The sequence below is a fragment of the Papaver somniferum genome, unplaced genomic scaffold (assembly GCF_003573695.1).
Source record: "Papaver somniferum cultivar HN1 unplaced genomic scaffold, ASM357369v1 unplaced-scaffold_154, whole genome shotgun sequence".
Lineage (NCBI taxonomy): Eukaryota > Viridiplantae > Streptophyta > Magnoliopsida > Ranunculales > Papaveraceae > Papaver > Papaver somniferum.
This window is the reverse complement of record NW_020624820.1, coordinates 916131-938967: the sequence shown is the minus strand read 5'-3', so window position 1 is coordinate 938967 and position 22837 is coordinate 916131. Positions and strand designations below refer to the sequence as shown.

At 36.4% G+C, this 22837-nt stretch overlaps 1 protein-coding gene across 1 annotated transcript; it reads left to right on the top strand.

Moving 5' to 3' along the window:
* The first annotated feature begins 7076 nt into the window (after positions 1 to 7076).
* LOC113336631 lies at positions 7077 to 8314 on the top strand. Its single transcript, XM_026582280.1, has 3 exons — positions 7077 to 7543; positions 7588 to 7691; positions 7797 to 8314. Exons 1-3 carry the CDS (start codon positions 7077 to 7079, stop codon positions 8312 to 8314), a joined length of 1089 nt encoding a protein of 362 aa, XP_026438065.1.
* The last annotated feature ends 14523 nt before the right edge of the window (positions 8315 to 22837 follow it).

Here is a 22837-nt window from a genome sequence, read left to right as displayed (position 1 = left end):
ATTATTTTAAGTGGATTTTCTGGATACAAATACATGTGATTCGTTAATGTCCAACAAATCCTTCTTTTTTAGATAGCAAGGTAACTCATGTTGTTCTCTTGGTAATAACATCAAAAGGGGGAGAGTTCTTAAATGACCTTGTGCTTAACTGTTGTATCTTTGTGGGGTTTGTAGCTGTGGAGTTTAAATGGGATGCTTGTATCATAAATCTCCTAGATGAGAGCTAAGTATTTTCTTACTATGTCATATCATCTAAAAAAGTTGATATGTGGAGTTGCTTTTTAACTATGTCATAATGTAGAATCTCTAACTTCCTTAAAACTTGAGATATCTTTTGGTTGTATTCATTACGGTCCCGCGAATTTTCGTACCTTTGCCAATTTTTTTTGACAAAAAGGGGAAGAATTATTTAGTAGTTTCATACTTCAACATATGGTTTACGGATCATTATGTAAGGGGGAGTGAATAAATAATATATAGGTTTCTGCCTATCGTACAAAATATGTAAGTATTGATTAAGGGGGGGAATATATCATCATAGTATTACTTCAGAGTTGGGTTACAATTGAACTTTGGAGAAGTGATAATACCATGTTTTTGTATAAAAACGATTTAGAATATTTGTTTTTAAAGTTGTTATCTCTGTGGATATGGTTCTTCAACAACAAGGATTCTGAGTTGAACAAGTTCAGAATGATTGCAGCTTGAAATTATGAAAAGTTCAAGGAGTTGAAGAAGCAAAGGAAATCAATAAATGATGGATCCGAGGAGTTTTTAAACTTTAATTTTTATCCATATGTATTGATAGTTTTGTCGCTAAAATTGACAAAGTTGGAGATTGTTAGAGCATTGCTCGGTCAAACTCACAAGTGTTTTTATCTCAAGATTGTTGTCAAATTTAGTTGTCAAAATTATATCTTGATTTTTAGTCTACAATTAGTTAAACTCGGACTAAGATAGAAATGCAGTTGAAAAACAGTGTATCACGGCAATCATCATTGTGTTATACCCTTCGAAGGTGAAGATTAACCGAAGCTTTTGGATAACTTCATCAACAAAAGGTAAGTGAAGACTGGACCACCTATTTCTCAAGTTATATTCACTTTTATATATTTTGAGATGATGTCGCATAACTAATTAGACTATCATGCATGGACAAGAATTTCGAGTCAAGTTTATCTTAGTAATTAGTTCTCGAAATATAATAACTAAGCTTAATGTACATTTGTTCATACTTGATAAATTTCGGTTAAGGATAATTTATTGTTCGGAATAAAAATCATGATTCAAGTTTTATCGTTCGAAAATAGCCTGAAACAGTGATATGTGTCATTGATGTTATTCAGTAATATTTCCAATTGATTTAGAAAGAAATATAGAACTACTATATATTCGGATACAAGACAGTGTTATCAGTCTTACAAACTGGAAAAATTGTTATAAGTCTGAACTCGTATTACATGTATTCGCACATGTAGCGACGTAGCTATATATCGACTTACAGATTTTTGGTACGCATATTCTTATGCACATCATGTGAAAATCTGTTTAACTTGCGAACCGGATCGGTACGCGTACTCGTATGCATACCATTTTGGAATTGTGGTTATGGAACCGGGATTAGTATCCAAACCGGTATGCAAACATAATAGTTTTCTATTCCTGAACTCGGTTGTGTATTCAAGCCGATACACAAACCAAAATAATTATGTGAACTCCGGAATCGGTGATAGTCTGAAGGTATCTAAACTGGTACGCGTACTTAAATATTTCTGTTAACTCCAGAACTTGGTTTGGATCGTTAGCTCACAAATCGGTACATGTACACTTTATAACCATGTCGATTATTTTCAAGTGCGAGTAAAATATTTATATGAGATGATTAGCATTTGATTAATTCTCTAAATAACACTAGACTTATTTGATAACATAATTTTGACTCAGAGTTAATGTCTTATGTGTTCATGAAAAAGAGTATTAAGATATTAAGTTCAAACTGGCTAGTTTCGGCTAACCACGTTGAATATAGTCTTTATGCACTGTTTGTTTCCGGTTTCACCTAATCTTGTTTATGTAAATCATATTCAAAGATTCATCTATTGGTGGGTATTGTTTGTTTGGTTCCAAAGCTATCTTATCTTAAACCTAAAGCAACCTATGCTTTGAATGTTTATAAAAGGGGAACTTCAAGTAACTGAGATCTTTGAATCCTGAAACTACTTTGGTGTGTCCTAGTTGTAACTAGAGTCGTCCTCTTCCTAACCCTTTTAGGGTTTAGGCCTAATTCTACATGCGAAAAAAATGTTTTTTGGCATACCAGGTGGCATGGCAAATGAGTTGCGCTACTATGGGAAAACCACAGAGAGATAGAGTTTCTAGCGAACGATATTGACAATATCGCCAGTGGTAAAGACTTTATCGCCAGCGCTGTCAGGAATATTGCTCGATACTGAATGTAGCGCCAACGGCTAGTTCTTTATCGCTATAAATAGGTAATTTTCAAACTCAGAACTTCCCCCAAATTTTTTATGTAAAAAAAGTTTATATCGTTCTTAATCTAGTTTCTTTATTTCTCTCTTTCTCAATCTAATTTATTTTTTCAAATGATACAATTTCAAACCCAACTTGATTCGGCAACGCAACTTGATTTTTCTTGAGTAGTGCTTGAAGGTGCCGTTAAGAAGATATGTGATAGTTATAAAAAAGAATAGGTAAGAAACAAAGAAGTCTTCAAGTTTTGGATATTAACCAAGTCAAAACCGCAACTAAGGAAAGGTAAAGAAAATTTCAAGGCAAGGAAAATCAAGGAAAAACAAATTTGAAACCAAAAAATAAGATAAGCAAAGGAACTCCGTTCATGAGCGCATTGATTGGAAATTTGGTGAAATGAAAGATTAACAAGATGAAGAACATTGTCCCAAATTATTATTGTCTAGTTTTATGTCTTGTAAAATGAGTATTGATGATTAATTTGAAGTTTAATGAATTTTGAAAATTTTATTAAAATAAGCATAATTTTATTCTTATCAAATCTTACATTTTAATTAGAGTTTCATTTTAGTTTAAGATAAAATAAGACAAATATTAAAAGTTAATACTTAAAATAACTTATCCAGATCATGGAATTATGTTAAACTTGGGATCTTGTATCATGTGGAATATCTGAAAGATTAGGAATGATTTAGTATTTAACAACATTCAGATATCATTTCCTAGGTGTATCAAGAATACTCTTCAAGACTTCAAGATATTTGATTTCCATCATGCATTGAACTTCTGTTCTGAAATTCCTGTTGTTCGAACCAATTCAGTGTGTTGGGCTCTTCCTCCTCCCCGTGTTATCAAATTTAAAGTCGATGTTGCTTTCAATAATGGTAATGCGGCAGCTGCTGCAGTGGTTGTGGATTCTTACGGGAATCATTTGGGGAGTGGTGCTTATTTTTTTCAAACAATTTCCAATACTGTTGCAGAAGTGAAGGCTTGCAGTCTAGGTATCCAGTTGGCTAGTAGGTTACAAGTTACTAAAATCATAGTGGAGGGAGATGCTACAGAGATTCCTAAAGCTATCATAGGGAACACGAATGAGATACCCTGGAACATTCATTCAATAGTCCTCTTAATTCGAGATCACGTCAAGAATTTTAGTGAATTTAGTTTCACGGCAGTTTTTAGAGACACCAATTCTATTGCACATGACCTTGCTCAAAGTGCAATCTCTAATAATGTAAATAGATGGTGGATTCACGATAAACCACCAAATTGTATTATGCAACACCTCACCTTGTTTGAGGATTAATATCAATGAAATTTTGTTTCCTTAAAAAAAAACTCAAAACAACTTTCAAACTTAATGACTTGAGTGGATAATTAAAAAACTAAAACATAAATATTGGACAATACTAGGGCAACCCTCTTAAAATCTCGAAACAACTTCCAAATTCGAAGTCTTTTTCGTAGATGCGACGATATTCTTCACGACACCTTTGTTGAAGTTCCATCATGGTTTCAACATCCTTCAAGTTTGGACCTTCTTGTTGAAATAAAAAAACATACCTAGTAACTTACTTATTGGTCAAGGTGAAGCGATAACTCAACACTGTAACATCACGATTGTTGGGGTTCATTGTTTGTTCTTGAAATTTCCCAAAATATTTTAGGACTGAATTCGGCGATTAAAGTCTCAGTAAAAGAAACAAAATTCCTGCAAATACATTCATATTCTTGAGTTCTTGGAATAGAATGCTGAATTTTGAGTGTCAAGAACAGATAAACTTTCAAGTCTCTTCTGCCTTAAGCCATTGTTCATGATGCAAAAGTCTTGAAATAACATCACTCAAAGAAAATTCAGTTTCCCTATTCTGAGCTGAAATCATAAACTGCCTATATTCCTTTCCTAAACCCATTAAGGCATACATAACTATATTTGACTCTTCTACTCGTTCACCAATTGCTAGTAGAGAATTAGTTATAGTTTTTAATTCATCAAAATAGGCAGAGATGGATTTGTTACCTTGTTTTAATGAATGTAATTGACTACACAAGAGAGACTTTCTTGCTGAGAATTGTTGAAGCAACTCGTGTTCCAGATAAGACCAAATCTCCCTAGCAGTTGTAAAACCAATAATGGATCTTGAAATGGAATCATCAAATGTAGCATTGTGACAAGACATAACAAACCGATTTGTTTTCCGCCATTGCAAGAACAGAGAGTTAGAAACCTGTTCTCCATCAAGAAAAACAAACTCAGGAGGACAAGGACTAGATCCATCTACCATATCATGAAGATATGTAATAATCAATATGGATTCAAACTGATTTTTCCAAATCAAGTAATTCGAACCATCTTCTTTCAATTTAACAGAAACAAAGTTACCGATATTCAGAAAAGGAAAAGAAGAAGAAGAAGTAGCCATATAATTCAAGAAACAAGATCTGAGTTATCGAATCAGATATCAATTTGTGAATAATAGTTATAATAAGAGTTTGTAGAGATTGTAGTAGTTGTAACGGAAGTTTTATGAAGAATTGGATCTGAAAAAATGTGAAAGAGTCGAAATCTTTCTTTAGCCATGATAGAATTATTGAAAAAGATGATCAGTGTTATTAAGTTTTTGATAGAAAACAATACAGGAGGAGGTAAGCCTTATAAGGACTACTCAAAGTAAAGAAGAGACAGACTGTCACAGACAGTCACTGTTAAAAACAGTTAATATAGTTGTAATAGACAGACTGGACACAAACGTGTGGTACACACACACTCTACATATTCTCACATCCGTAGACAAACCAAATATAATTGGATTTTCAACATGGGTTTTCATAAAAATAAACTGCTGATGTTCTATCACCCTTGCTTCTCATAAGTTCTTAATGTGGTTGTGACTGGAAAAAAAAAGTAGTTAAATTTGCATCAACGTTTCCAAAATCAACAACTTTTGATGATAATGGCTTCTTTTCTGCAATTGGATCCAAAGTGGAGGTAGAAGAAGATCGATGGGTTCACTATCCAAAAATTGTTCCGTTGTTTGAGGTTGATGATTATTAACATTACTAATAGTAATAGTAGATGAAGTTCTTGATTCATATTCACTAACTTTATTATAATATGTTAAGATCTCTTAACAGATCATTGTCCCATTTATCATTACACTGATTTTAACTTGATACATCAATTTTTCTTAAAATAATTTTCAGCCCGTTTTAATGGTGCGATATTAGTTTTAGTGGAAGAAGATTTTGTTGTGGTTCTTCTCTCACCGTTCATTTTTTCCCATTATTAGAATGATCTCTTTTTTTTTTGCTCGATTTCTCATCAACCTGCTCGATTAATTTATTTGCTCGATTGTAATTAGTTCTGCTGATAATGGTGGCATCTATGTTTATGATGATGTTGTATTGCATAGTTTCAGATTTCGGACATGATTTTGCTATTGCAGAGAGAAATGAAATATGTACGAGGAAGCAGGTATAAAGGAGAGATATTGTCATATTTTCCAATTCCCTATGCTATGTCAAATAACTAAGGTCAAATATAAGCAAATTACGATAGAAGGAATGTGCACCTTTGGTTAAGGAGGGGTGCCCGTAGGGGTGCACATAGATGGACTCTTCAGTTTTACTAAAAAATTATTTTTTCCTTTCAAATACATTTCTTTGAATAAAAGGAAATCAAGAATAAAAAACAAAGACTGAATTTAACAGTCCAATAAAGACAGACCAATCGAAGCTTTATCGGACAACACACCGTGTGAGATAAAAAAAAGGGCCCACTTTTGCCCAATGATAATCCAAATATTGAGTAGGCTGTCATTATCCGTTTATTCCCCTCTCGAGATATTTCACAGTGACGATGAGCGAAAAATCACTCTTAACAGTCATAATATTTTTACTTTTCCTTCTGGTTGTGGAGATATTTGAGTACAAGATTCTCAGAATACCCTTTTGCATTTTTCTAAACAAAATTATAACAGAGAGAATCCACTTTTCCGGCAGCCCAACTGTTGTTGGATTTCCACGGGGATTTTCATCTTTCATATATATATCAGGAAATATTGATCAATTTTCTAGATGCTCAGGGCAGCTCATTAATTTCAACAAATCAACTATTTACTTCAGCTCTAATTTGGATCCTGAAGCTTGTCAAATAATCAGTGGTACTTTACAAGTACGATACTTGGATATCTCAGAGGAAAGATATTCCTTTTTTTGTGTGCAGAAGAAAGCGTATTCCCTTTTCTTCTCTTTGTGATAAAATGGACCACAAGTTTGCAAAGTGGAATGGATCCAATAACAGTGAGTTAGGCAGGTCTGTGATGGTCAAAAATGTTTCCAGCGCCATTCCCATCCACCATATGACAAGCTTCAAACTTCCTGATGTTACAATCAACAAGATGAAATCTTCGCAACAAAAATATTGGAGAAATAAAAAGTCATGTAGGGGAAACTATGTTATCACTTGGAAAAGAACTCAAAAACCAAAAGAAGAAGGAGGTTTGGATTTCAGAAACCTAAGAATCTTTAACAGATCATTGTTGGCCAAGTCAGCATGAAAGCTGTGTTCTGATAAAGAATCAATGATGACTAAGTCACTTCAAGCTAAATACTACTCAGATGATGATCTATTTAACTTGGAAAATAAGTCAAGTTCAACTTGGTCTTGGAGAAGTATTAGCTCTGAGCTAATTTTTGTTCTCAAGAACAGCTGTTGGTGTCTGGGAGATGGCAAGAAGATACTCATATGGAAGCACAGATGGATCAAAGAGTTACATGCTCCTCCTGCTCCTAAACCAGGGAGTTCCACTCATCTGCAATACAAGTATGTACACCAATTACTTTCTTCAGACTCTACATCTTGGGATATTATCATTCTGCGAGAAATTTTTGATGACAACATAGTAAATCTCATACTGAGTATCCCAATTCATGCGAGCCAAGAAGACATGCTAGTTTGGCTACTAGATAAAAATGGCTTTTTCTCTATAAAATCAGCTTATCGTAAGATGTTTGAAGAAGATCGTGGATCTGAGTCAGTGGGGAAAGAATGGTGAAAATATGTAAATCATTATGGAAATTACCACTTCTGCCCAGGATTAAACACTTTTTGCGGAAGGCTATTTCTAATCTTCTCTCTACAAGAGATGTACTCAGTTTGAAAGTCCCGGGAATTGCTGATATCTGTCCATATTGTGAACGTAATCAAGAGACACCTGCTCATGTTCTGAGAGATTGTGATCATCCTCGAATGGTCTGGTTTGCAATATTTGGTTGATCTGCAAACGGTAACCATTCTTTTGCAGAATGGATTGGTTCATGGTTTGACGAACTGTATGTTAATAAGATCTCAGTTGGGGAAATATGTAAAAGAGCCATTACATCTTGGTGCTTATGGACTGATAGATGCGACAAGGTATTTCAAAACATCTCAGTTCAACCAGATAAGTCGATCAAGAAGTATAAGAGCTATATTGAAGATCACTCATTACAGTGGTACAAAACCGTTCCTAGCAATAACAGTTGTTGTCGTAGAATTACTAACTGGATACCTCCTCCTTCTGATTTTGTTACTATTAATTGTGATGGATCTTTTTTAAATTCTTTAGAGGGTATACAACTAATCATTCGAAACTGTGCAGGTTCTCAGCAGGCAGCCAAATGCATCCAACTGAAATGCATAAGAAGCGCTGACGAGGCTGAATGTGTGGGACTGTGGGAGGCTGTTAAATGGGAACATTCTCTCAAACTAGAGAAGGTGCATTTTGAACTTGATGCTAAGACGGTAGTTGATGCTGCTATGAAGAATTCTCCTATAGACTGACGCTTATTCAACATGATTAAAGATATCAAAATCTTTTTTTAGTAGAAACATCTCTTGGAAGTGCTATCACATTCCAAAAGAAAGAAATAAAGTAGCTGACATTCTCTTTAGATTAGTTAGAGTACAACTCAACTTCTCTTTAGATAGACCTCAATCTTGTAACTGATTTCTTATTAATCGATTCATCTTTTACTTTAAAAGTAAAATAATAGATATATATAAGGAAAAATGGACTGAAGGTGCAGGACCATAGGCAGGTGATGGTCTCCAGCTACTCTGGTTTTTAGGACCAAACCTGTGGGTATTGAATTAGCATGTGAGTCGGGGTGCATAAATTCTCTTTCGGGATACCGAAAGTGCCCCTGTGTTCTGACTTTTCAGAATAAAGAGCTCGCTTTTCAAAACCACACGGATTAAACTGGAGAAGATCTGAGATTTGATGTTTTTTGGTAGGGTGTAGTTAGTCTCCTTCATTTCCCAAAATCAAAATGCAATTATGTATTGTCATTTCCAACTTTAAAACTACTGTTTGCTTATTGTTGGCTAACTATGGTTCCAAGTTCCACCTCCAAGGGCAAGGTAGTAATGTTTTAGAGGCAGATTCAGATGAATTAAAATTTAATCACCGACTAATTGACATTCAGAGGATTCCAATTGCTATCCAAACACGACCGGGCGGGTGGAGAAACCTCAAAGTTAGGTAGGGTTTGGCAAAGAAATACTAAGTAGGATTCTCGCTTATCCTTGCCGAAGCTAATGCTCCTATTGTATGTTATGATCATGTTTGCACGTATGGCTAAAGAAAAATATGAGCTTTGTTTATGCACTTCACGTTCTCTAGACATTTGTTTATGCAGGATATCCCCTATCCGCCGCTAAGAATTTACTAGTACAAATAAATTCTTCTTGTAATCTTCCACTGTATGGTCAACCAACTGGATTGCAGTATTTATTGTATGCACAGCCATCTCAAATTTTACGGGATTTAATAGATTGTGACACGTACAAGTGGAATGGAAAGAGAGTAGGAGGGTGTTTAGGGAGGGAAATAACACCGTTTTCTCTAAAAAGTTTAAACAAACAAACGAACAAACAAAAAACTAGTGATTACCAAAGAATTCCTATCATTTCCAAGGTTCAACTTACACGTACACGTACTACAAAATGAAACAAAGAATTCCTATTATTTCCAAGGTTTTCAAAAGGCTTACCAGTTTATAAATTTTGATAGCCCTTTATAGCAGCCTCAAAGAGTCAAGTTTAAGTCTCCAAACCAGCAACAAATACTCAAAAAAAGGAAGAAAAAAAAACTAATACTCGTAGTCATGATAAGTTGACCCAACCCGACCCAAAAGAATTCATGACATGCCACCAACTCCATAAAGTTTGGTCTTGTTTGTGTATCTTCTAAAACAAGCACCAAATCCATCACTACATACATAAATTAAAATATTCCATAATGATTGCGAGATAAGGAAAGTACAGATCTAAAACTTGAATTGATATATTGCAGGGGTATTCCTTCCTAAATATGGATACCCAATGGTGATAACCAGGCAGAGATAGTATCCATGGTACAAAGTTGAAAGGATTTTTGTGTTACCCGGGTAGATATCAATCTAGGTTTGGATTTGGAATAGGAGTGACTTTGAGGTTCCCCGAATGAAATAGACAATCCCTTGCTCTGTTTAGCAATATGATCGATATTCTCCCTTTTTTTACCACGAAAATGCTAGGTCCACCAATTTCCAATCCCGACCGAAAATGTCGCCTCTAATAAAAACCCGCGCCTCACTTTTACTCGTGATAATCCTAATGTTGAGAGTGCTATTATAACCGTTCATTTCCCTTTAGGTGGGTTATGCGAGAGAAGGCGTCAGTAGATGTAGCATCTCCCTTTTTACAATCCATTTTCTCATTTAAAATGGGATGCTCATACGAGCGCATATAATATAAGATAAAAGCATATTACTTTGGGGAGGATCCCGTTCACAAACTTATTTTTACATTATCTAATATTTTCGATATTAATTATTTATAAAATTGAAATGCCAAAAGATTTGAAATTAATATTTTGTCAGTATCTTTTTCTTACAAAACTACCATTTTAATACATACCAAAAATTAATACATTCTGATACATAATCTCGCAATCTACCACTTCGAAAATCAGTCATCAAAATATTTGATAGTGCGAGAATAAACTTGTGAGTGGTGGATACTTCCTATTTACTTTCTACCCAAAGTATTTGACTTTTTTTTTTAATTTAATTTAACTAAATTTAATATAAGTTTGATTCCCCCATGGTTGGGTGCAAATAGGTGAGCCGTTAGATTTCAACCCATAAAACCAAATCAGATGGTTTAATGCCCAACAAATAGGTGAGTCGTTAGATTTTAGCTTATAAAATCATCTAATGGCTCATATCTGATGCGCCCAATTGTTGGGTACAAAAGGTAAAAATTTTGTGTGCCAAACCATTGAGCGCAACAAACTTGATTTAAGATCACGTTCAAGCGATCCGTTGAACACTACCTTAAATTGAGGGATTCCACTATGATTTTGAATTTAAGAACATAGCGGTTAGCCTTATCATAAGTTTTACAGGCTCACGTGCTTGTGCAGATGAAAAATTAAAAGTAAGTGGAATGTCAGCATAATTGAATATGTGGCGACAGACTTTTTCGCGACACGATTATTTTTCACTTTTACGAGTCATGGAGTGAGTCGACTAACTTCATAGGCAATTTTTTGTATAGTGACATAGAATTTGTCGAGTGGCCAACATTATACCTTTTAGAGCATTGCTCGGTTGAACCCGCCAAGCGTTGGTATGTCAAGGTTGGTTGTCATATTTTAGTTTGAAAACTCAAGGTCGCTTGACTAGAGTCAACTTCGTTAGGCTAGACTAGGAAGTCTAGAAATGTTGCAACATACATGTATTACTCTGAAGACCTGGAGAATATGAAGACGTATCGGCATCAACGAATATATCATCCTTATGTTCGAGGTTAGTAATACAAGATTTGACTAGTTTCCATTTTTATCCACGTTACTTTCAAGCCGTTTAGATTGAAAACATAACATGCGAATATATATATATATATATATATGAAACTCTAGTATTAGATGTTGGCATTTTTGTGTTTGGCGCAAAAAATCTCCATATAGTTGATGATAATACTTGTTTATTATGGTATTAATCATGCATTAAAGACTAGATTAAGGTTAATGCTAGATAAGATTAAAGCTTATGAGGTGTCCAATGTAGCCATGATGTATCACTCTAGATCATGATGGAAAGATTTGAAAGACATGTGGCAAGCATGACTAAGACTCTCTTCCAGCCTCACATGTTTTCCTTAAAAGCAAATATGTTTTCATTTCATCATGAAATAATGTGAGAAAATTAAAGTTGATAATAAGTGATGAAGGTTCAAGTATCTAGAGTGTTTTCTATTTCCTTATTGTTCAATCTGTTTTAGTATGTATGTGGTGTTCTTGCTATGTATGGTGCTGGTTTTATGTGTTGTTGAGTATGCTAATACTAAGGTCAAGTCTGATTTGAACATGTAGTTAGGTTTATACTTTATACCTTGTTTAATATTAAAGTATGAAGGTTTAAGAAGCTGAAATTCCAATATTCAACTTCTATGTCACCTAGTTATTACATACTCAGCAACTAGGCTGATTGTATGGTTGAAGTTTTGGACTATTTTCCATCTACAGTTATAGTTCTTCTTATATGTCATTTAGATTGATATCAAAAAGATTGCGATGTACTTGGTACCCTCGTCATTTCAATACCTTATCCGAAGTTTACATTGCAACTCAATATATCTGCACTTTAACCCGAAATACGTCGTTGTAGTAAAAAATGTATTAGGTAGCACAAAATCTTCCACCATGACTTAGAATTTGCTCCATGAGTCATAATAACCCATGTTACCCAACCTATGAACCTTAACCCAAAATTTGTCATTGTAACCCAGAATATGGTCTGGTGACTTTAAAATGTACATCGAACTAATATACAATCTTGACAAAAAATTTGGCAATGTGACCTCGAATATCCCTTGCGTCCTAAAATTTAGCTCAATATTCAAATTTACACGTGACAAAAGATTTGCTAAGCATGACGAATTTACCCCGTAGTGACCCAAACTTTGTTATATAACCTAAAATCTACCTCATAGCCTAAACGTTGCTTTGTTATCTAAAATATATTGAGTGACCCAATATCCATCATGTAATCCAAAGTTTGTCCCATGACACAAAATCTCCATTATTTCTAAAATTTACTTAGGGAGCCAAAAATACGCATCATAATTTAAAAGATGTTTTTGATCAAAATATTGCTTAACAACCCTTGAGAATATCCTTAATGACTAAATTTAGCCAACATGATTCAAAATATATGTTGTGGCTTGAAATATGCCATTGTTGTTAGAGTATATTCGGCCAAACTTGTTAAGTATTAATACTTAGTAATGACAATATTAGTGAATTTCTAATGGACAAATGACTGTAAGTGTATATTCAAAGAATTTAGGTTCTAGAGTTTTAGTTTAGAAACATTTCGTCCTCAATAATTACAGGCGTCGGTGATTGAAGATTAAAGATTCGATAAGTTAATTCAGAATTATAGAAAAATGATATTTTAACTAAAGTTATACATATCTTAGGTATGATAGTCTCAAGTCTAAGTGATCTTACGATCATCCACTTAGAAGGAAATATCACCCGCGTTATGTAATAAAATTGTTAAATATCCAAAAACTAATTTTGAAACATCAGTGTTGTTGGTTTCAGAACTAAGCTCTATTACAAATGCAAACTAATGTTACGTATTGTAAGGAATCCAGGCAACCTTGTTTTTGTTATTCACATTACCCGAGAGATGGGTTTATTATGCGATAAAACTGATTTCGGTACTAAGATTACGAAACATTAATATTCTTTGATCTACACGAGTTTGAACCTATATAATGTTTCTAGCTTTTCCTTTTAGAGACGCATTGCTGCACGAGTTTGGACCTTGTTTAGATACAGTTTGGGATTGGTTAGCCAGTACATACATTTAGCTTTATTAAGACATTTCATGTTCAGGCAGGAGTGCTAAAAACTTATATACAGCAAGTATTTACTTAGAAAATAATGGATTTTTAACGTATGATGAATATGACAAGACTTTCACAGATAAAATTTTAGTCTACTACAGATATAAACAGGGGACTTATGAAGGCTTAAAGTTTGGCACAAACACAAAAGATGAAAAAAGAAAAAGGAAGTACATTGTAGTATTGGAAACATTCTTTACTATATTTAGTAGAGTTAGTCTCTCAACTTCAAGAATATGAGAGGACCAAGTTTGCGTTGATTATCACACTCGGAGGATTACTTTGATAGTTCGAGAGTTTTGATTTATTAAATAAACTTTTTGTGTTAAGACCCGACCTTGTGTTCTCAAGGAGCTCACTAAAAAGCATCGAGCATAAGGGCTTTGAAACAAAATGAGTTTTCTATTTATTATTATTAATGATAAATGTCTTCAAGTATGCCATTAAGTTGATTGACAGTCTATAAGCATTATTCTAAGTTGGATGTTTAATAGTTGTACGCCTGGAAAGTTGTAAAATCTTCACAACGGGACAAGGGAGCAACTTATATATAATTGTTAGAGCATAGTTCGATTGAACCCACCAAGCATTGGTATGTCAAGTTTGTTTGGCATATTTTAGTGAGCCAAAACTCATTTAAAGAGTCACTTGATTATGTACTGAGTCAACTTCGTATAGGTTAGCTTGAAAGTATTAGGATATGAGACATTAAAAGTATTATGAAGACTTGAAGAAGTGAGGAGATACAACGACAACATCATCCTTCCACTTGAGGTTAGTGATATTTGACTTGAACTGTTTCATTCCCTAACGTATCTTTCAAGTCGTGCATATTGAAAACATAACTGCGAAGCATGAATGGCTATACTCTAGTTAAACGTAGTATTAAGGAATAATACGAAGTATAACGCTTATCTTTTGAACTTCGTATATAAGACATCGACATAATCGTTTGAATGCTATTGTGATTATGTATGGGTATGAGGTGAAGATTTCATCCTAGGAAACAATGTTTACATTCGTTTAAAGGAAGTAAATTCATGAACTTGTTTTGTGAATCTAAAGGGAAATTCCTAGGCTTATTGGTATTGTTATTCATTGGATATCTTTTGAACTACCAATATGTGTGATTAGTATAACCGCTCATGACTTGTTTATGTTCTTGGTAAAATTATTCACAAGGCCTGACTTTTGTATTGGTATGACTTTTATTAGTGAAACCGATCTTAAGTAATCACCTGAGATGGCACGATCGATTTGTTGTAATTGGTATATGACCAACTCTAGGCAAAGGGGAACCGATCCTCGTAAGAGGTGAAACCGATCACAAAGGGGAATCGATCCTTGTACGAGGTGCATCAAGTTTCTAGCTATTGGGAACCGATCCTATGAACATGTGCAAAACGTTTTTAGATATTGGGAACCGATCCTATGGACATGTGCAACAAATACAAGTTAGATACCATATATATGTGGGAACCGATCCTAGTACCCAGTCAATCGAATTTTTGAAAAGCTAGTGTGAATAAATCCAGTACTCACATGGAGGTAGAACTGAAACTTGTTTTGGTAGAACCGTGAAACCCATGTTTGGTTATTGAGTGTTATTAATCAATCACATAGTTCTTGAAAGTCAGATGAACCAATTCTAAACTTGTTTGGAAGTGTGGCAAACTTGTTTCAAGATTTTAAGTATGAAAGATGATTTACAAAGTAAAGATGTCGACATACTTTGAACATGTGCAGTAACGCTTATCTTTAATTGTTCAAAGATATTCCTTAATAGCTAAAAGAAAATCCCGGATTGAAAAAATAAATTGAGAATCTTTTAATTAAGGTTTTTAATTTTATTTTTGGAAAATGAAAAATTAGTAATGTGCATTTACTAGTTGGAGATTTTCTAAGAGATGTTCGGTCAATGTTTGGACAAAGCATTTCCAGGAATTATGGAAACCGAATTTGGAAATATATTGCATATCTTGAGAATATTTTCGGTTTTGTAAATTCCTTGGTGTCCAAACTTCCTTGGTCTATAAATATCAAAGTTTGCATTTAGAGCAAACTAATCCTCAGAGCCAACAAAACTACCTAGTCGTGTTGTTACTGGTGGAGCCGCCTATTCAGAGAGGAAAGTAACCTTTTAGGCGAAATCTCTTACGTCCACTCAGTTTAAAGACTTCTTTGGGATTGAGAAGCTCTATTAGTACCGTTGGTGGGAAACTAGATAATTGCGGTTTATTATTAGTTTTCGGTTGATTTGATTGACTAACGGTTGTTGAACTTTGATTGCACCTAGTTTTTTTATGCTTGAGAATCTTCTCTTCTGATATAAGATTAACTCAAACTAGATCAAAGTTTCGACGGGGATCTTTAGACTGTTTGTAGATCTAAAGATGTCTTGTGATAATCCATTGTTAACAGAATCCGTTCAGTGCGTGATTGATCACAAGAGATTCAAGTTGATTGTGTGCAGGTGTTTATTGAAAATCTAAGAAGATTTGAAGAAAAAGAAGACTTTGAAGATTTATGATTTGGGTTCATAATCTTTGGTGTGCACAATACTTGTTTCGGTTAAAGAGGATCCAACTATAATCGGTTTATCCTTATGGTAAATTGGATTGATTAGTTGAGTAGATCGACATCAATACAATTCTTTTTGATTCAAAGTATTGATTGCAAAATCTTGACAATTACTTTGGTAGTTGTTATTAGATAGATTTAAGGACCTGACAAAGGAGTTTATTGGGATAAACATAAGAGTCTTTTGTCGAACTCACATCACTTGGTTGAAAAGAGTTGTTACTAAACAGATTTGTTGTTCCTTTACTGTTTGGAATACGAACCAAAGGAATTGTTCCAAGTACGTGACTTATTACAAGTTGGAGGCGTGGGAATACAGACGGAACTAGGTGAACTATAGGTTTAGCTGCTTGGTCTCAACTATACGAAGTTCGTTTGATTTTGTATATCGGCTTAATCCTGAGAGTATTCAATTCTGGACAAGGTCCCACAGTTTTTCTGCATTTGCGGTTTCCTAGTTAACAAAATCTTGCTTTGTCTTTTATTTTTCTATTTCCGCAATTATAATTGTTTTTATTATAATTAGAAGTAAAATACACAAACGTTAATTCCTATTTAATTGATAGTAATCCTATTGTGTTTGGTTAAGTACGAACCTTTATTCAAGTAAACATACTTCGTTGTTGTATTGTCTCGATCTCGTATCCATAGACGATCACACGAAGTGTGAACCGATTAGTTGTATTGTCTCGACTCTGTCCATAGACAATTACTTTGGGAGAAAGGACTTATAGGTGGAAAAGTTTTATATTGAGGTATATTTGGGTACTCTCGTCTTTTCAATAATGATGGAGGGGTATAAGGCGATTAGGTTGTGTTATCTTAGGAAGTTATAGCAGAAGGATCTATGTGGACAACGAATTGGATTAAAAACAAGTGTTAAGTTATATAGGTAGATGCAATCTCTATATATATTATAGTGGATACTCGTTAACAAAACTCATGTATATTGCTTTTCTTTTTATCTCGCATTGTATTATTTATCTTTATAATACTTAAGTAGAGCATATATGTTTTTTAATATATTTCCTGATATACTCTTATTCTATCAGATCGTAAAAATTGTTTATATATATATCAAAAAGAGGTAGTTTATATGTGTCCCTAAAAAAGAAAATCCTTCGGTATCTTTTGGCTACGACCCGAAATATGAAATATGCCAGCAATCTAAATTCTTTCTCGTGTCTTAAAGTATGTATAATTATCTAGATTATCCAAAATCTACATTTTCATGTCCTCAAATATGGAGATATGATATTGAATATCCAAAATCATAAACTTTTATTGTAACAAACAATCTAGCTCATTGAAAAATATTTACTTCTTAACCCAAAATCTGCCCGATGATTCAAATATTTCTCGTGATAAAAAATTTGCTTCATGATTTAAAGTGTGTTATTTTAAATTCAACATGCCCCTCACGTGTAGCTTCGTTGGGTCTAATTCCCGGACAATAAATCGGGTGACGTGGAATAAAGGTGCGGTCAGATTAGTCGACACAAATAACATGTTGTGAAACCATTTTAGAATATGAGCATCCAACTCGAAGCCAATTGGCCTAAAATTCATCAACTTACGTAAAATTTGTTCATGTGATCCAAAATTTGCCATCTATGACCTAAAACTTTCTTATTGACCTAAGAACTATCACCAAAAACCATGAGCTAAACCTTTTTGTCCCAAGTAAGTTGGGTAAGCTAGAAATAAAATCCAAGATAGACCAGGAGGTCGGCTCACCTCGCATTTTCTAGCTTGACACATCACAGGAGGATATTGCCACAAACGGTTATCTGTGGGGTTTCATCTCATGTTGATATGGCCGATTCTTACAACGGCTCTCATAGGCTTAAATCAACCTTCTCCTTATATCCTAGCTGAGGTGCAGGCTATGCAGGAGGAGAAAACATGCGGAGTAAATCCTTAGCATTTTTAGCACCAAGTTCGTTTTGTTTTTCCAAGTAGGGATAAGTTTCCTCACTTGTCACACTATTATACTTGGATTCACAAGTTTGCAGGTTTTGGCCATCTTATAGTAATGAAATCCAAGAGGCCAGGTGTTTGAGGGTGAAAACCGTTTCTGCTGATTTCGCTAATTTCGGGTGTATGGGTGAGAAATGAATCTAAACCCTAAATTATGTACTGTACGGGAGTACTTTTGATTCGAGAGATCAATCTGTACAATCCTGACCTAAACCAAGAAATGGCCGCTCCAGGCTTGCTTCGGTCACAAAATGAAGGAGAAGGCTTGGTGTTAAGGAGGGAAGCGAAGAGAGTGTTGAGACCAGAATGATTGATTCTAGAAATGTGGGCGTTTTGTGACTTGTATCAGAAAGTAGAACTGATGATCCGGATGGAAAGCTACCAGGTGATTTCTAGATACTATGTGTTGCCGAACAAAACATGTTTTTTGGTGGAAATAGGTGGGACCTATTTATACAAGTCATAGTGAAACGTACCCTGGTCTCGTAGGAAGTGTAAACGATTGAGTGGTGGAAGAAAAGAGTAACGTGTAAATGCTAGACGTTATGTTTCCATGATGAAGAAAGTGAATTTGTGTAACCGCCGGTCGTTATTCTTCCATGATGAAGGAAATGAATTTTTTACACCATTACTTTTCACCACCACTAATTATCCTACTTCGTGACACTTTCTTGTAACGGGCGCATAACACGCCGCACGCTGTAAACTGCCAGACCAATACCCTGATGAGCATCCCCCAGTTTGTGACATATTTTGATGTCTCGAGTGTTTTCATGGAAAACATGTAGCACTTTGCTACGTGTGGCAAGTTAAAATTGAGAGGCTTGCCGCAGGTAAATAGCATGTAATGCTAGGATCGTCTTGGCTAGTCGCATAAAACTTGTCGCGAGCTCGTCAGTTCGGTGGCGAACTTGGATGGCTGAGATTACATCTCGTGAAGAAGGATGGCCATTTATTATGGCCACATCTTGTTGTATAGCGAAGTGGTGTCAGCCATATGCTAATGGCATGCCAGTGGCGTAGTCATGGCATAGCGACATGCTAGTAGCCGCGGCATAGTGGTATGCCAGTGAGGTTGCGGCATGTCCAAAGCTAAAAATTGGCTCCGCATACAAAGTTAGCTAGGGTTTGCCGTCGTGGAAGGATTTGGAGTGGCCAAGTCTTGGCGTCGTGGAAGGATTTGGGCGTGGCCAAGTCTGGGCGCCGTTGGAAGGATTTGGCGCGGCCAAGTCTTGGCGCCGTTGGAAGGACTTGGAACGGACAAGTCTTGGCGTCGTTGGGAGGATTTAATGTCTCGAGTGTGTTCATATAAAACATGTAGCACTTTGCTACAAGTGACAAGTTAAAATTGAGAGGCTTGCCGCAGGTAAATAGCATGTAATGCTAGGCTCGTCTTGGCTTGTCACCTAAAACTTGTTGCGAGATCGTCAGTCCGATGGCGAACTTGGATGGCTGTTGCATCTCGTGAAGAAGGATGGCCATTGATTATCTCCACATCTTGTTTTATAGAGAAGTGTCGTCAGCCACATGCTAATGGCATGCTAGTGGCGTAGGCATGGCATAGCGGCATGCTAGTAGCTGCGACATAATGGTATGCCAGTGATGTTGCGGCATGGCAAAAGCTAAAAAAAATTGGCTCCGCAGCCAAAGTTAGGGTTTGGCGTCGTGGAAGGATTTTGCGTGGCCAAGTCTTGGCGTCGTGGAAGGATTTGGTTGTGGCCAAGTCTTGGCGCCGTTGGAAGGATTTGGCGCGGCCAAGTCTTGGCGCCGTTGAAAGGACTTGGCGAGGCCAAGTATTGGCGCCGTTGGGAGGATTTGGCGCGGCCAAGTCTTGGCGCCGTTGGAAGAATTCTCCGTGGAAGAATTAGGGCTTGGCGTGGCCAAGGCGTCGTGGAAGAATTCTCCGTGGAAGAATTAGGGCTTGGCGTGGCCAAGGCGTCATGGAGTCGGACCCACATGTGGTGTGGCAACGTTGTCCATGTTTCCACGCCAATCCCTTTGCTCTGGGAACGTTATTCGGCTTTGGTAGCAATTTGCTCAAATTAGGGTTTGTTGAATACCCTAATTAGTGCACGTGGCGTGCGGCTGCGACATGGCGCTAATTTTGTGCAAATGGCGCCATGGCTATGCCAAAGGAACCATGGAAAGGCCATAGTAAGGAAACATCCACATGAGTAGGAATTTTCATGTGGTCGCTATTTATGGCATGTTGCCACGAAGTTGGCATGTTGTGAAGTTGCAGCGGTAGGGTGCGTTTGACCTTTAATGTATGGTGGCAAGTTTTAGAGTAACCTGATTGGCCACAAAAGGGGGTTGGCCAAACATAAGGCGCGACCACACTTCTGGTGAGAGTGTGGCGCCTTTAGGGCGACCTGATTGGTCAATTGGAAGTGGGGACGGCAAGCAACATGGGGCCGGAATTGTTAGGAATACACGTGGTGCATTTAGGGCGACCTGATTGGTCGATGGGAAGTGAAGCCGGCAAGCTAGGGCGTGGCCACACTTCCAGCGCGCTGTGGCGGGTTTAATTACCTAATTGGCTTAATTTTGACAAGCAAGGTCTGGTATATTGCGCGAGGCGCGAAACCCTAACTTGTGCAAGTTAGTCAGGTTAACTGAATTATATGTATCGACATAGAGCTCTTTTAAGTTCGTTGCCAGAGAGAAGCATGCTTTTCTGATTGAATACCTTATGTAAAGATCTTATTCTTGATACTTGGAGATTCGTGCTACTCTGCTGCGAGTGGACATAAATCGTCATGCCATATCAATATTAAGAGTTCAGCCGGAGAACATAGCATAGAAGGCATTCATAGGAACTTATATTTAAGTGAATATACGCGAGGCGCCGATATTTACAGAAGATCTGGGATTCACCGGTCTGGATAAATTTCATGTAAGTATATTGAGCGGCTGAATAAATTTTCCAATGGAGAGGTTAGCACACGTGACTATGTTTCCTTGCAGAGTGACATCACATCAGATGCAAGGTTTTTCAATTTTAACCCTAAGCTAAAAACCACCATCAACAACAAGTCGCCTTTTTTTCTTCTTCAGCATGACGCATCGTAAAGAGAACGCCCATCGTTATATATTATGGGATTCACTTTTGAGTTAACCCTTGGCGCTTTCCACACCCTGGGTTGACTTTTTTTGGCATGAAAAAGGGACGTTAAACTAGCTCCCTGACTAGATCTTGGGGTTCATGAGTTCACTAAGAACTATCATCAAAAACCGACAACAAATCCTTTTTGTCCCAAGCTAGTTGAGGTAGGATAGAAATTAAATCCAACACAGAGGATGAGGTCAGCTCTCCTTGCGCATGATGCATCGCAAAAAGGTATCGTCCCCAACGATTGTCTGTGGTTATCTCATGATGATATGACTGAATTTCACCTCGGCCAGCCTAACACAACCTACTTCTTTTATCCTGGCTGAGGTATATACTGTGCAGCGGAGTACACATACGGATTAAAAACCCTTGGCGCTTTCCGCACCGAGTTGTTTTTGTTATTCCAGTAGGCCAGTGACAGTCTTCCCGCCTGTCACACCACTAGAATTGGCTCACAATACCACGAGGTTGTGGCCATCTCACAAAGAAAGCCAAGAATAAATCTAAAAGGACGACTCACCTGACTTTTCAGCATGATGCTTCATAAAGAAGGTACCGCCCACCGTTATATCTTATGGGTTTCACTTTTAAGTTAATCCTTGGCACTTTCCGTACCCTGGGTTCATTTTGTTGGCATGGGGAGAATGTGTTGAACAAACTCTCTTACCGAATCTTGGATTCACTAGTTCATGGGTTCAAGCCATCTCGATAAGAGGTAACCTGGCTTGTCATTCGCCGTGTAGAGTAGGGAGCCATCACCCACACGAGAACCACATACCACTAGTACGCCCACATATTTTCCAACAAATAACGATTATTTCTAGTAGAACTAGCAACTATAGACGACTGTCCTCATCACGATGAATTTTTTGAAAATCCTGGCATGTCGAACAAGGCTATATATACTCGATAAATGCATCGGTATAGTGCGCGTGCAGCCAGAACATCTAAAGGCAGCACATACATGTTATTGCCTCAAACTATCGTGGCGTAAATGGTCATAGTCCCTCTAAGTAGCTGGCTACGAAGGGAATCGCTTCACCTAAGAACTATCAGTATCACATCACCTAGAAATCGATACATGACCCCTAACTTCATTTGTAATCAAAATTTTGCAATATGACTAAAATGAACCAAAGATGTCTTGTGACCCAAAACTACCTTGCTAGCAAAATATTCACATCGCGACACAGAATCGGATTTGTAACCCAAAAATGGCTTAGTGAACCAAAATCTTCCTCCTAACACAGAACCTGCAATTTAATTCAAAATCCGCTAGTTGATCAAAAATCAAAGAATTTGACCTGAAATCTTCCACATATATATTTTTTTCTTTTTTGGGATCATTTTGCAAGTATAGATAGTTTGTTCTTGTTTGTGGGTAGTTTGCTCTTTAAAGTTTAAACCAAAGTGTGCATCCAAAAGGCACTGGCCAAACAGACAGCACACAACGTGGAGTAACAAGAAGTAACAACCCTAACCTGATCCCCTTAAACTAGTGTATCAACTTTAGGTTAGCCCAGTGCCCTAGCTCATGGTTTAAGCAATTAACGAGGAACAACTCCCACTTAAAAATTACCGAACTTCAATTCCCAACTAAACCAAATATACTACCAACTGTTGTTTTTCTCTAACCTGTAATATCTTTCCCGCGAACTCCATTTCCTCTCTCTCTAAAAAGATGTTCTTTTCTCTCCCAGAACTTCACCTCTTCTTTCAAGATTCTTTCC